General features: G+C 58.3%; 1 protein-coding gene across 2 annotated transcripts; it reads right to left on the reverse strand.

The window, feature by feature from the left end:
- Nucleotides 1-3,052: 3,052 nt before the first annotated feature.
- On the reverse strand, nucleotides 3,053-10,357 carry BARHL1 (BarH like homeobox 1). 2 transcript variants are annotated; one of them, XM_043916243.1, is made up of 4 exons: nucleotides 10,127-10,357; nucleotides 9,161-9,987; nucleotides 4,944-5,166; nucleotides 3,053-3,362 (listed from the first exon to the last, which is right to left on the reverse strand). In XM_043916243.1, exons 2-4 carry the CDS (start codon nucleotides 9,624-9,626, stop codon nucleotides 3,068-3,070), a joined length of 984 nt encoding a protein of 327 aa, XP_043772178.1. In that variant the 5' UTR covers nucleotides 9,627-9,987; nucleotides 10,127-10,357; the 3' UTR covers nucleotides 3,053-3,067. The 2 variants fall into 2 exon arrangements, with proteins under 2 accessions (XP_043772178.1, XP_043772177.1); XM_043916242.1 differs by having other exon boundaries at nucleotides 9,161-10,357.
- Nucleotides 10,358-14,256: the final 3,899 nt, after the last annotated feature.

The raw sequence follows: 14,256 nt of genomic DNA on the forward strand, positions 1-14,256 counted from the left end.
AGCAAAGGACATTCTGACAAAGCCCAGTGGATTCCTTTGATTTTTTTCTCCCCCCTGTGGTGAAGGGAGGCGAGATTTAGGGAAGAGAGAGGAGTTGATGAGAGCCCCTTAAGGCAGGTGTATCCAAACTGCTAGCACCCTTGGTATTTAGCACTTGAGCCCTTCGATGGAAAGTCAGCGGAAGCCATTAGAATCTAACCTTCACTTCCAGGAGACAGAAATTTAAGGCTTCTTTTTTTTCCACTGGAGAAGTTGCCCTCCTTGCAAAGGGCGCTCCACTGGTCTTGTTAAATTGCCTGCATGACCACGACGCCTTATCTCTTAATCTGCTCCACCAGAGGAGGAGTTCAGAGCAAAGCCTTTCAGCGTGGAGGCGGCCGGGCACCCCTTAAAATCAGCTCGACTTCTCAAACAGGCTCAGAAGCCTCGCAACAAGACTGCTAGGGGAATCTCAACTTCTTTTCAACTGTTGCCCCTGCCCCCTTGGAGTCTAGGTTTATAAGGGAGGGTGGGAGTGGGTCAGGGGAGGCGCTGAGATGCTGCTTTCTCAGTGCCTCTCCTATTGTCTTGCCTGCTGGGGGGCTCACACATTCATTCTTTTTTTTTTTTTTTTTTCTATCTTAAGGGAGAGTTCACCCAGCCCCCAGGGTTGGGAACAGAGAAACCGATTTAGCCTTCTAAATGGATGAAAACCGAAGCCCACCTCACTGCGGAGGTTGTAAAGTTATTATTACAGATGGGAAGTGCAGGACAATTTAAAATACTGTAATTATAAACTTGTCGGGGAGCCTTGTTCTTCATTAGTGTAAGATATGAAATCAGCTCGGAGGTACAAGGACAATTACATAGTTGGGAATGTGTCTGTGGTTTACACGGCCGCTGTGTAAATGTAAGGGTGGTTGCTCCAGTCTGTCTCCTTACCTTGCACAAAATGAAAAGCACACCCGTGCAAGTTGTCCTTTGATAGGTTTTTAATATGATTTTAAAGACTTTTGTTTGGTCTCATTCTTATTCAATGAGATTAATTTAAAGCACTTATCCCCTGGGTTTAAGTCAATCCATGTAGGATTTGGGCAGGGTGTGTTGCATGGGGGTGGGGGGGGGTTTGTTTGCAGGAGGCTGTGAGAGACTTCTTTCCCACTTCATTAACCCTGAGTTGGGGACAGTCCCCCCTCGCTGCCCAACCTCCCCCCCCCCGCCCCCAGCCAGAGCTGAGGATTTACCAACCCCCATTCACATGCAAAAGAACTCGAAAGCCGAGGGGCTTCTTGACTTAATTAGCTGCTGTGCATTTGGCAAAATTAGAATAATACCCTCAGCACCCTAGGAGAGAAGAGGGGTGGCGAGAGGGTGCTGGCGGGGAGGCGGCAGGAAACAGCGGAGGCCAGCGGAGGGGAGTCAAGAGTGGAATCCGAACCCCACCCCTCCTCCACCAGGCAGTCCTCTCCCAGAGCAGTCCCGCCACAAAACGGGAGGGCCTGGGCTTGCTGGGCCCCCAAACTTCCCAGCTCCAGGCGCCTCCTGGGAATCTGAGCTGCAGGTGGTGTGTGGGAGGGGACCACCTGAGCCCACCTCCCCTGAGAGCAGTGGGTCCCCAGGAGGTGACCTTGGCCCTTTGAACAGGAAAGTGAAGTCTGGAGTCTGGCTGGAGACTGAAATCCTTGCCCAGAGACCTGGAGTCAGAGGCTGGGGCCCCGGGGCAGACACGGGAGTCGGCTTCCCTCTGGGTGGTGTCCCCAACATGGTCGTGGGGTGAAGGGGCAATGAGAAGATGGGGGAGTCGGGGGTTCCCCAGCGAGGGCTTGTCAGGTCCTACCCGGGGCAGGGGCCGGGAGCTGCTTCGCCGCCTCTGATGCGCGCGGCTGGGCGCAGGGCGGAGGGGCCCACGGGGGAAGCAGCCTCGGAGCCCATCTGTCGGCCCCTGCGCCCGGCCTGCTGGTCACCAGCTGCCGGCACCCTTGTTGCGGCCAGATGAGTCGGCTCAGCCAGGGCACAGCCCGGCCCGCAGCCGAGCCAGCCTGGGCGCTGACCCCATCCCGGCCCCCGGGACCGGCTGAGCAGCGCGGAACCAGATGGAGAGGCAGGAGCAGGTGGGGAAGCCGCGCGCTCACCTCACTATAGAGATGGGAAGACTGAGGCCCGGGAGGGGGCACGCCTGGCCCCCTGCCGCAGCTCCCAGGAGGAGAGGGAGGCGAGTCACAGTGCTTCCTTACTGAGGGTGAAAAGAGCCTGAGTCCCAGAAGCGGAAAAGGAATCTTTAGGAGGAATAGGGGAGGGCCGAGCGCGGACCGACCAACGGAGCGCGGGGACAAGCGCCTGGTCATTTGTAAGAAGTTTATTTTCGACATTTAAAAAAAGAGAGAACCCGAGGGGTCTGGCTGTCCCCCAGACGGAGGCTGGAAGCGGGGGTTGGGGTGTGGGTGGGCAAGTCCCCTGGCCTCGGCCTGCCCCGCCTGGGACGGCGGGCGGTGGGTGGGCACAGGCCACAGACTCACTGATTCACAGACACAGTCACGGGCTGATGGGTCACGAATAAATAACTTCATATACACTTTGCACACGGTATGTACAGCTCTGCCGCGGCCCTGGCGCGGGGCAGGGGGCTCCGCACTCCCCTTCTCCTCCGCGTCAGGGCTGCGGGGCGAGGGCACGGTGTACAGCTGGAGCGGGAAGGGGGAGAGCGCCGCCGCAAGGGGGTCGGCCCGCCTGCTCCCGGGAGGGGCGAGGGGGCGCGCCGGTGGTGGGGGAGGGGGGTTGGGCGGATGGGACACATGTACACCGGCGATGGAAGAGGCTCCCTGATGGAGTGACCAGGAGAGAGGACGGCGGGGAGGGTCAGGGGGACTCAGTCCGGGGGTCCTGGCCTTAGAAGACTTGGTATTTGGCCCTTCTGAGGACGCTGGGCCCGACGCCAGGGAGGGCCGGTCGGGGAGCCCCTCCCTCGCCGCCGCCCCGGGAAGAGGCGTGTAACCCCGCGCCCTCCCAGAGGCTGGAAGAAGGGAGCCAGCGCGGAGCCCCGGGGCGGGGGGCCGGGTGCGCCCGGGCGGGCGAGCCGGCGGGCGGGCGTTCACCGAGGCTGCGCGGCGCGCGGGAGGACGCCGGCCAGGGGAGGCAGCGGCGGCGGCGGCTCGCTGGCGCCCTGGAGTCCGTGGATGAGGATGCGAGGGACCAGAGGTCTCTGCAGCGCGGGCGGCGGTGCGCTGGGCCCGCGGTACAGATAGAGCGCGGCGCCGGGATCCAGGTTGGAAACCAGACTCTGCGGGTAGAAATAAGGCGACGGGAACATCCGCTGGAGCGCCGAATAATTGCCCGCCTCGGCCAGCAGCTCCAACCCGACGGCCGTCTGTCGCTTCCACTTAGTCCTAGGGACCGAAATAAACGCACAAGGCAGGGATCAGGACTGGGGCAGTCGGAGACCCTTGCCCCTCAGAGTGCCTGCCCCGGAGCGCCTGCAGAGAGGCCAGGAGGGAGCCCACTAATTCGTTCATTTCAATAAATCACAGGGTGCCGGGCACCGTTCTCGCGTATTTAAAGGCATCAATGCTGTTAATCTTCCACGAACCTTCCATGACTGTCATCCCCGCTTTCAGATAAGAAAACTGAGGGGTGGGTCAGATCTCAGGACGGCCTAGAAAGAGGAGACCCCGGGTTCTAAGCTAGGCTGTCTTATCCCCAAAGCCCAGGGTCTAAGCTCGCCACACTCCGCGCAGGGCATCGCGGACGGGGCGCTTGTAGAGGGATGTCGGAGCTCTCCACTCCCTCCCCACCATCCCGCCCCGCGCCCCCGTGCATCGGTCCCCTGGAGAGGCCTTGGAAAGAAAGATCACCCTGGAGAGGGCCGCGGGGGGCGCGGGGGTCGGTCCGCTAGCGGGGGAAGGGGGCGCGGTTGATGCTCCCAGCCGCGCCACCGGCCCGGAGGAGACCACCCGTCGCGGGACCCCAGTTGGCCACGCTTCTGCGGAAGCCCGCGGGCCAGAGACGGCAGCGACTGCAAAGGAAGAGCGCACGGACGCATCCGCCGCACCCCGCGCTAAGGTCCGAGGCTTGGGGCCAGCCCCGCAGTCCGTCCGGTCCTGAAGCCCAGAGGCCGCCAGACGAGTGCCGGCTGGGGTTGGGGGAAGGCAAGGAAGCCGAGGCCACGCTGATTGCCAAGGCTGCGGCCGGACTCCTGGGTGCACCTGGCCGGCGAGGCAGCCCCAGAGTCGGACTCAGCCACACCAACCCCCGTTTTCCTGTCTGAATTATTCATCATCATCATAATTGTGTAATTACTGTAACGGGCCTTAATTATTGATGCCCGGAGCAGTAATCGGTATTTATTATTAATGGGGCAGCGTGTTCTGAGCTTGTTTATGGAAAGCAACATTCCAGCCTCCGCTAAGAGTGTGCGGGTGACTGTGGGTCTGTATGTATTAGTGAGTTCTATCGATGTGAGCGTGTGGCTGTGTGTGTGTTGTACGCGTTTGTGTTTCTCTTCATCCTGCGACTGTCTTGGGAAGGAAGATTAGGAAAACCAGGTTTGAGGCCAGTGCCCAGCACCAATTTTCCGGTCCCCCAGGCCCCAAGGAGCTCGGGCTGGGCCCCTTCCCTCCTTGAGTTTCAAGGACTAGAAAGACTGAGGAGGCCTGAAGAATCCCAGGAAAGCTCAGTGCCAGCCCCTCTGCCCCTAGCAGCTGCCCGGGGCTGGAGGAAGATGGTAGGACGTGGCCAGGGTGGGCAGGCTTGGACCTCCCGTGGTCCACATGTCCATCTGTCCACCTGATCGAGTCCTGTCTCTCTCCCTCACCGTGGGCTTCAGGCAAGGCTTTCTCTCCGTCAGAGACCTCACTGTCCCAGTTTCACAGAATGGGAGAGCTCAGAGGTCCTCCTGGCAGTCAGACCCGTCAGACCCCTGCCCCGGCGGTCCCGCAGAGGAGCGGGGAGGAGAGGGGAGGGGGCCTCACCTGCGGTTCTGGTACCAGGTCTTGACCTGCGTGTCGGTGAGGTTGAGCGAAGCTGCGAGCTCCATGCGGTCCTGCACGCTCAGGTACTTCTGCCGCTCGAAGCTGCGCTCCAGCTGCGCCAGCTGGTGGTCGGTGAAGGCCGTGCGTGCCTTGCGAGGCTTTTTCAGGCGCACTGGGGGGCTGTCCCTGGAGCTGGAGATCTCCCGGTCGCCCTCCTCCTTCACTGCGGAGACACAGCCGCGCATCAGGGCCCAGCCTCGCCACCCTCCTGCCCCAGTCGACGGCCCTCACCGTCTTGTAAATGCGTCTCCCGGCGGCGGTGGCCCCGCCGCACTCGAGCCCGTGGGGCCGCGGCAAAGCTGCTCAGGGCTGAGCCCTCCCAGCCCCCAGACCGAGGAGGATCGACACCTCCGGGGAGAAGTAACCCAAAGCCGAGGGAGAACTCGACCCGGCTCCCACATTGCGCGGGCACTCCCTGGAGGGATTAGTGGACCGACTGGGTGGAACTGCCAGGGGAGGGGAGCAGTGGGGAGGGGACCCAGGAGTTCCAGCCCGGTGGGCTGCTCCTGTGCGTGCTCCGGGGTTTAGGACTGTGCCCCCCGATTCTCTGGCTGCATATGGGCCAGGAAGAGAGGAAGCTGAGGGCCAGAGTCTGGGGAGAAGACCCAACGTCAAGGGACAAAAACCTGTTCACCCTGGAGTGGACGGTGGTCCTGAAGGACACCCACGTCTCGCCTGGCCCCTGTGTGGGCGCGAATCTATAGGGATAGTTTCCCCTGTTTCTTAAACTACAAACAGCGCACGGCGCAAAATGCGAACTGCCAGGTGCCCGATCTGGGAGTACAAAGCGTTTTGGAAAAATAAGTGACGCGTTAGCCCCTCGGATGCACACATCTCTGAGGCCTGCGTGTCCTTGTCATTTGCCTACTGTAGCTGCCGTGTGTTTCCCTCCCCCCAACCCTGCCCGAAGGTCGAGACACAACAGCAGGGTCCCTGAGTCACAAGGATGGGACTGGACAATGTGGTTTCTTTTGTCCCCAGGACTTTCCTTCGGAGTTGACTGCACCGAAAATGCATACTTGCTCGAGCAAGCTCAGTGACCTCCCTCCTTCTTTCCCTAAAGTGATGATATAACCAGAGACCATCTCTCCAAAATGGGCATGGGGCTTCCCTCCCTCTTTTTCTCTATTTTTCCTTTATGCTGCGTTTCATTGAGCGTGGCGTTTGCAGTGGCAGGGTTCAGCTGAATGCGAGTTGATTTCTCTCTGTAGGAAACAATAATCCGGTTAATTGAGCCACGAGGGAGCAAGACTTTTCAACCAGAAAGCGGTTCGAGACTGGGAGGGTGCCGGTCACCGGGTATACCCCAGCGGGTGAGCCCGGAGAGTGCTAGCTGTGAGAAACCATGAGAAGCTGGTGAGCGGGGTCCACGCCTTCCCACTGCCTCCTCCAGACCAGCTCGCCAGCCTCTCCCTGCCCTCCTGGACTCGGGCCACTCTGGGGCAAGGCTGCCTCAGGAGATGGGGATCTGTTAGGATGGGGAGATCTTTTCTGTCTATGCCAGGCAGGTAAAGTTTGAACAAGTTCAAGGAAACGATTATCCAAACCTCTAACTTGATATTGTGGAATACTTATTTTTTGACCTAATTGTCTGGCCTATTTGTAAAAAAACAAAACAAAACAAAAAAAACAACCCATTTCTCAGGACTGAGCTCCAAGGTTCGGGGGTGGAGGTTGAGTTTGGGGTGTCCAGAAGAATGGGTTGGCTCCTGGGGCTTTTTCTCTAATTCCTCTCCTGGGCGGAGGCTGGAGCCTTCAGATACACACTCGCCAGTGTCCAGCCTCAACCTCCGAAGAAGCAGGCTCAGTCGATCTCAGCGCCTGAGAGTTCCAGGCCCACCGACCCTGCCCGCTGGGAGCGCAGTGCCAGTTTTGTTTCTCCGTAGATATCGGCTTTTGCGAGCCAGACCGTGCGCTGCAGAACGCCTGACTTCAAAGCCCGGTTCAGCTTCTTTAAATGTTATGCTGAGGAACCTTTGATGCCAGACTCGGGATGGGACTGACCTTCCCTGCGTGCCCTCCTTGGAGGAGGGACTCTTCGCATGGTGGGTGGATAGGGGAGTCACTTAGCTGCCTACCCCACGTGTCTGTCTGTCTCTCAGTAAGGTCTCCTGCCCGGGTCGCCTTTGAGAAATGCTCCGGAGGTGGTTATTTCCTCTCCTTCATCTGGGGCTTTATTGATGCAAACGTGGGGTACCTAGGGGTGGGGGAGACCTTCCTCTGTCCTCAGCTCCAACCCTATTTAAGTGATATGTCGACAGCCGGGCCTCATCACCTCGCTGATCAGATATCATCAGGGACAAGAGAAGAAAACTGATATTCCAATTATCTTAAACGAAACCTTGACTCAAAATCCCACCTATGGGCAAAAAAAATAAAGGGACACGAGCCAAACTCTTTCACCAGCACCACGCCGTGCGGGGAGTCTTGCGGCTTACTCTAACCATAAATCTGGGTGTTGTTGAGAATTATAAATAATAAAATATGGTGTTACACATATATATTTACCTTGCCTCCCTTGCTTCCCTTCACTTCCCCACCACACACCTGTCTTTCTCCCAGGCAAGTTTTCCTTGTCTCTCTAAACAGACCTGGGGGGAGGAGCAGGGGTCTCTGGGCCACAGGCGTCTGGACTCCCTTCCTCCAGCTCCAGCCCAACCTGCCCATCTAGCACAGCCGACCCAGGGAGACCTTGGAGTCTCCACTGCTTGCCTGGGGCAGCGGAGGAGGGAATGAGATGTGGAGTGGGGCCCCATATGGGTTTTGGTTTGAGGTCAGGGCGTGTCCACAACGAATTCTTGGTTGGGAGGAGAGTGTTAAATGAGTCTTCCTAAATTTTTGTGATGACTTAGTGCAAATATTGGAGAAGGAAGTGGCAACACACGCCAGTGTTCTTGCCTGGAGAATCCCAGGGACAGCAGAGCCTGGTGGGCTGCTGTCTATGAGGTCGCACAGAGTCAGACATGACTGAAGCGACTTAGCAGTAGCAGCAGTGCAAATATGGGTCAGGAGATGTAGGGCCCCCAAGACAATACAGAAGTTGGCTTTATGGGAAAGTTTTATCTCATGGAGAGCATTCTGGGAATTAATTATAAGGCTGAAAAAGCTCTGAACAGCCCTTCGTTTTCTGCTGGATGGGGACACAGGGCTCTGAAACTCCTTCCCTTCCTGCCTCCTGACTTCTCCCTGAGAAAGAACTTCGTGCCTCTGGCCTCACCAAAGACCTAAAGTCAAGGCAGTGGCCAGGATGAGAAACAAAATTAAGGAATTTTTTTCTCTCCTTCCTTCCTTTTTTCCTTTCTTTCTTCTTTCCTTCCTCCTTCCCTCTTTCCTCTTAGTGCTGATTTCAGCCCCCTGGTTAAGAAAGGATGGAAAGGAAACTATGGAAAGATTCACGGGGTGAAAAAGCAAGTATAGGGTCCTGCAACCCCAGTATAGGCTGGGTGCTGGGGGATCTCTGGTTCACACACACACAGCCCAAATTTGATTGCTCAGGGTACTTCAAATGAAATCCAGTGAGAACAGTCGGGTGAGCGCAGAGACCTCTGAACCCGATCCCAGCCAGCCAGCCGCCTGCCCGACTGCTGTTTCTACTTTGAAGTGAGCATTTCTTTTGCACAATTCCCTGGACCCAGATCACACTGGGGGGCCAATGGGAGGGAAAGCTGGATTCCCCTCCCCACCTGGATATTCAAATTAAAGGGTGGAAAATTGACTGTTCTCAGGGCTCCAACTGAAATTTCCTGCTAGGGTTTCCCCCTTATAAAAAAGCATTCGAGTAGAACCCATTGGGTCTTCCATTGCTTCTGCAAGGTCTTTTCCCAGAGAGCCACTGGCCTAAGAGGAACTTGCTTCTGCCCACCGGAGGGTTGGTTGGTCCCAGCCGAAGTTTGGAAAGTTTGCTTTGTGTTTTCGGGAATCTCTTCTGGGTCACACAGAATTCCTCTCCTCGCTGTCTCCGCTGGACTCTTTGTTGCTCAAAAGCATAACCACAGGGCTGACTGAAAGCTTCAGATAAGACCAACGGCTCTGCCTGGGCCTGGGGGGAGCGCCAGGTGAACATGTGCGTGTCCACATGTGTGTGCACTCCAGCTTTAGTACCAGTGTTCAGACATAGAGCACCCCCTCCCTTAGGTTTTCACCTCCCGTTTTCTTACCTTTATACTCAGAGTCCGATGAGGCGTTGCTGCCACTTTTGTCCAGCTTGTCTCTAAAGTCCTCCCCAGCCTTGGCCGCAAGACGGCCCCCAGGGTCAGGAGCGGCCGGCTGCCCGCTGCTAGAGTAGGGTGCACAGGCCGCAAGCGGTTTGCAGTCGGCAAGGATGTCCCTGATCAGAAAGGAGGAGGTCACGGTGCGAGACTGGGCTGGGGCCGAGAGCTGCCCAGGCTGCAGGTGGGAGTCCAAACCTGGTCCCGAAGCCCCGCCAGGCCGCGGGGCTCCCGTCTCCAGACAGTCCCTTCCTGGCGAGGCTGGTGAAGAGCAGTCGCTGCTGCTCTCTGAGCGAGGACTCAGCTCCAGGGGCGAGCGGCAGTCCCCGAGCAAGGGGTCCCCCTTGGGAAGGGCGGGGCTGCCGGCTCGGTGGGAGAGAATGGAGTCGATCCCAAAGCCATTGGAGCCTTCCATAGCCAAGCTGCGACCTGTCCTCCCCAAAAGCTCCCCACCCACCCCCAACCCCAGCCGCCGCTGCCCCTGCCCCTAGCTGCGGGCTGGCATGGGGAAGGCGGGCAGGGAGCCTGCGGGCACCTTGGATGGAGTTCAGCCTTGGGGGAGCCCAGGAGCTCTGGGCCAACCTCCTCTGCGCATTAGATCCAAAAGGGCTCAGCGCGTCTTCTGCAGCATCGCGCCGAGCCGCCGAGCCGAGGGGGGGTGGTGGGAGTGTCAGGGAGAAACGGGAGGGAGGGTGCGCCAAGTTGGGGAGAGCCAAGGGGGAGACGGACGGCCTGAGCTCCCCTTTGGCACAGAAGAGATGCGAAGACGCTGGAATCTAAATAAAGAAGGGTTTAAAAAAAAAAAATCCAAACTGCACTCTTCCTCCAGGCGAGCGGTGGCCGAGGGCAGCGGGGTCAGCACCGCGGATAGCAGAGGGCGCGAGTGGCGCTACCAGCCGGGGTATCGGAGCGCACCTGGCGGCGTCAGCACCGCGGATAGCGGCGGCGGCGGCCCTCGGCGCATGACGCTCTACCTGGCCGGGGAGGTCTTCTCCGCGCTCCCTCCGCTACGGGGGCCCCGTCAGCACCGTGGACAGCGCCTCCCGGCTCCGCGGCTGCAGCTCTCCGCCTGTCCTCCGCGCGCGCCTTCGCCTCCCCCCCTTCCGTTAAAAAATGAACTTGTGTCACTTTTACTTTGGGGCTGGGTTTTTTTTTTTTTCGTTTTTTTTTTTCCCGTTGTGTTTTGTGTGTGTGTGTGTGTGTGTTTTTAAGGGGACTCGCCCACGTGTCCCCGGAGTGATGACGCTGATTGGCTCTGGCCGATTTTGGGGGTGATGTCACGGCTCCGCAAGCCACTGCCCGATTCCTTTCAGTTTGATTAAAAGAGACACTGAATTAATTACAGCACAGACCCAACTGTTTACCGGCGATTTCCACACGGTTTGCTTTCATTAGGCCGGTGATGAGGCTCCTAATGAGGGTGATTAGCCGAGGGGGGTACAGGCGGGCGGGGAGGGGTCCAAAGCCCGGCTGCCGCTGCCGTTGGGTTAAGACGTAAGGTTTTTAAGTTTTTCCCCCACACTTTCCCACAGTTATTCAAATTATTCTTCCATCGGGCTGTCAATGATACCTTTTCTACCCCGTCCCTACCTCCCTGCCCTGTCGTCGTTTGCTTTTTTTTTTTTTTTCTTTCCTTCCTCTAGCAAGAAAAAGGGACTAAACCCAGCAGAAAAAGGATTGTATGTGTGGAGAAGAGATTTTAATTTGTTGCGTCGTTTTCGGGCATTTCGTGGAGGAAAATCTGTAGCCCCCCTTTCTGACCTCTTTGGACCCGGTGGGCCTGGCAGGGGTGGGGAAATCTTGGTGCCTGTTCCTGAAGGAGACAGAACGATGGCTTCACTGTGGGGCGAGGCTGGAGAGCTGGGCAGGTCGGTTCTGGGACGTGAGAGGGACCCCGAGGAGAAATCCGTGTGGCCCGAGAGGTGCCGCGCAACGGACCCCAACCCAGTCAGGAGTCTCTCCTGCGGCGGAGCGTGTCTCGGGGTCGGGTGTTTTTGTGTCTCTAACGAGGAGCCTGCGCGAGCTTCTGAGTGCGAGTGTAGACGTCTGCTAAAGACTTCGCATTTCCCGAGCCCCGAAAGCCCGCCCGAGGATTTGTTTTCAAAGCAGCGCTGGAAACACGGTCTTCTGACTGTGAATAACTCGCCCCCTCCACCCTCCCCAGCTCCGCCACGGTGGTACTCCAGCTCTGCGCCTTTCAGGGTTCGGCCTCCCGCGTGGGGCCCAGGGCTGCGGGCAGATCTGAAGCGAGTCTGGGGCCTGGATCCTCTAGAGGCTACCCCAGGGGTGGGCGACCGGCTCTGCGGTCAAAGGGCGGAGGAAAACCAGCCCGCGCGCCTACCAGAGGCGCCCTTCACCCGCTCTGCGCCCGGAGCTCAGGCCTTTCCAAGCGGGAGGACACCCTCCTGGCCCCCCTCCCCTCGGGACCACAGAAAATACCCCAGCCCCTCGTCAGGTTCAGCATGTGAGATCGCAGCGGAATAGCGAAGCGCCTGAATCCCGCCACACCCGAGACCCGACCGGGGAAGGCCGGTGCAGCTGGACGGAGCAGAAACTTTCTTCTCCCTCGAGCCAGGCCGGCGGTGGCCTCTCGCCCGGCTCCCCGCGCTCTCCCCCTGAGCCTCCCGGCAGATTGGAAGCGGCCTCGCCGCCGGCCGAGCTGGGGGCGAGGACGGGCTGCTCCCCGGGGACGGCGGGCCCGGCTCGGCTGCAAGCTGTCGGGGGAGGCGGGAGGGCGGGCGCCGAGGGGCCAGAAGCCCACGGGCCCCGCCCTGGCCCAGAGGCCGCTGCAGCGGGCGCCTCCCGCTCCCGGGCCGAGCCGGCGATCGCCGGGTTTCGTTTGGTGGATGGGGAGGGGGGAATAAATAACGACGACCCTGGGCCGCCCTCGCCCTTCCCGCCCAGTCCTCGACTTGGGCCTCGCTCCCCCTCCAGGCGCCTCCGGAGGCTTCGCTCCCCACTCTACTGCTCACCCCACCCTCGCTCCCAGCCTGCTCCCCGTACCTCGGGAAGAACCTCATCTCCCCCAGATCCCAGGGCCCCAGCTTGGGTCAGCGAGCCCGTCATCCTGGGCCTGTTAGAGATCCAGACTCCCCGGGCCGGCATCCGCTAAGCCGCAAGCAAGTCCGGTCCTGCTCCGCCCGCGGCGGTCCGGGCTGCCCCTGCCTTGGGCGGACTTTTTCTGGCCTTGGAGTCTTACGCTGGGGTTTGGATGCCCGGCCCAGCGAAAGCGATGCCTCCGGCGGTGCAAGGCACTGTGCGGGCATGGGGGGGGGGGGGTGAGTGGTAAAGGTGGGGGGCAACCTCTTACCGTGGGAAAAAAAAAGGCTAACCACCAACCCCCCCCCCCCAACCTGCTGCAGCCCAAGCCGGCTTCTCCTTGATTCTTCAAGCCCAAGAATACTTAACAGGTTGTTATACTATCATTAGTTTTGAATTATCATAGTATACGGTGATAAAAACATGCTATGCCATTTATCCCACCTGGAATTTGGATCCAGCCCACTGTTGCTAACATTGTTTTATTCCTATTTGGGGGTTTCCAGCTCCACTACTGTGCCCCCATCTTTTTCTTTTCTCCATCAAGGGGACAGTTCTTGCATCTCAGCCTGTCCACAACCTGAGAGGTGTGTGTGTACCCACCTAGGCTCTTGTTTAGCTGGGAAGAAGCCCAAGAATTGGAACTTTACTAACGTTCCTGGGGCTCCTGGGTAGGTGATCCACCCCTCACTTTGAGAAACCATCCTGGTCGGTCCTGGAGGGGTGGACGGTTCAACATAATGGCGTGTGAATCATGGCAGATTAACCTCGAAGAACTCCATTTACAGGACAGGAAACAGACCTCTCTCCCTCTCTGTCCCTTCTGAGCCCCAGCTCTCTACCCAGCTGTCTTGACCCACCTCCTCCACCCAGGGAAGGGAGAGGCTTGGAAGACTCAGGGGAGAAAAGGCAATGGGGGAGATGCAGTCAGATCCAGGACTAGCACCCCCCGACCCCCGTTCTGGGCTCCAACACCTACTCCCCAGCCTCCTGCCTCTGGGATCCTCTAGCTTCAAATGCCAGCCCCCTGGCCATCCAGCCCTTTGAAATTGCTTTCTTTTAAACCTTCAGTCTCTCCATGGACCCAGAGCTCTGGAACGGCCCAAACCAAGAGCTCACAGAGCAACACCAATGGAGAATGAGCCATTGCTCTTCTCCAGGGCAAGGAGGCAGTTGCACAGACTGGCTCGCAGAAGACCCGGGCTCTGGCCCTGCCCCCGCTCTGGGCAGCTCATCTCTCTTGCCCAGACCTCAGCTTTCGCTTTGGTCCAAAGACATTAACATTGGAGGCTTGTAGCGAGAGGCAAGGATGGGACAGGCCCATGCTGGCTATGAAGTGGCCTGCCTATGGACTCCAGGCCCTTCTGCCCAACCCGGGGCTCTGGGCTTGGGTTTGGCTTTGGGTTAGGATGGGGCCTGGGCCTCTGGCTGAGCAATGGTTCTTAGCAACTTCCTTATCCGTAGCCCCACCTCCCTCTCCACTCCATGTCACTAAGTACTCCCAGTCCTGAGCATGGAAAAGGCCTTATTTTGACCAGTTTTGCTCACTGACTTACAGGCAGAGACACACGGGGAGATGTGCTCAAAGCTTTTTGTGAGCAGTCCTGAAGTCTTTTCTTTTTGTAGAGGATTGTAGCTTGAATGCTGTCATTCAAGGTTCTGAGTAGCTGGGGCCAAGGGCAGTATAACACCGGCAGAGTGAAGTGGCTGGGGATATGGATTCCAGAATGGGCCAGACCTAAAATAGAATCCTGGCCCTAGAGCCCAGGGCTGGGGCTGAGGTGAGGCAACTGAGGTGAATAGCACAAGTCTCTATTGAACCTGTTGCCATTTAAAAATATAGATATATTTGTCTGAGTGGCATGTGGGATCTTAGTTCCCTGACCAGGGATCGAACCCAAGTCCCCTGCATTGGAAGCACAGAGTTTTAACCACTGGACCACCAAGGAAGTCTGAACCTGTTGCTGTTTTGTCCATCAGGGATTTTAAAATTTTGATGTCAAATG

Source organism: Cervus elaphus, chromosome 11 (assembly GCF_910594005.1).
Source record: "Cervus elaphus chromosome 11, mCerEla1.1, whole genome shotgun sequence".
Taxonomy (NCBI): Eukaryota; Metazoa; Chordata; class Mammalia; order Artiodactyla; family Cervidae; genus Cervus; species Cervus elaphus.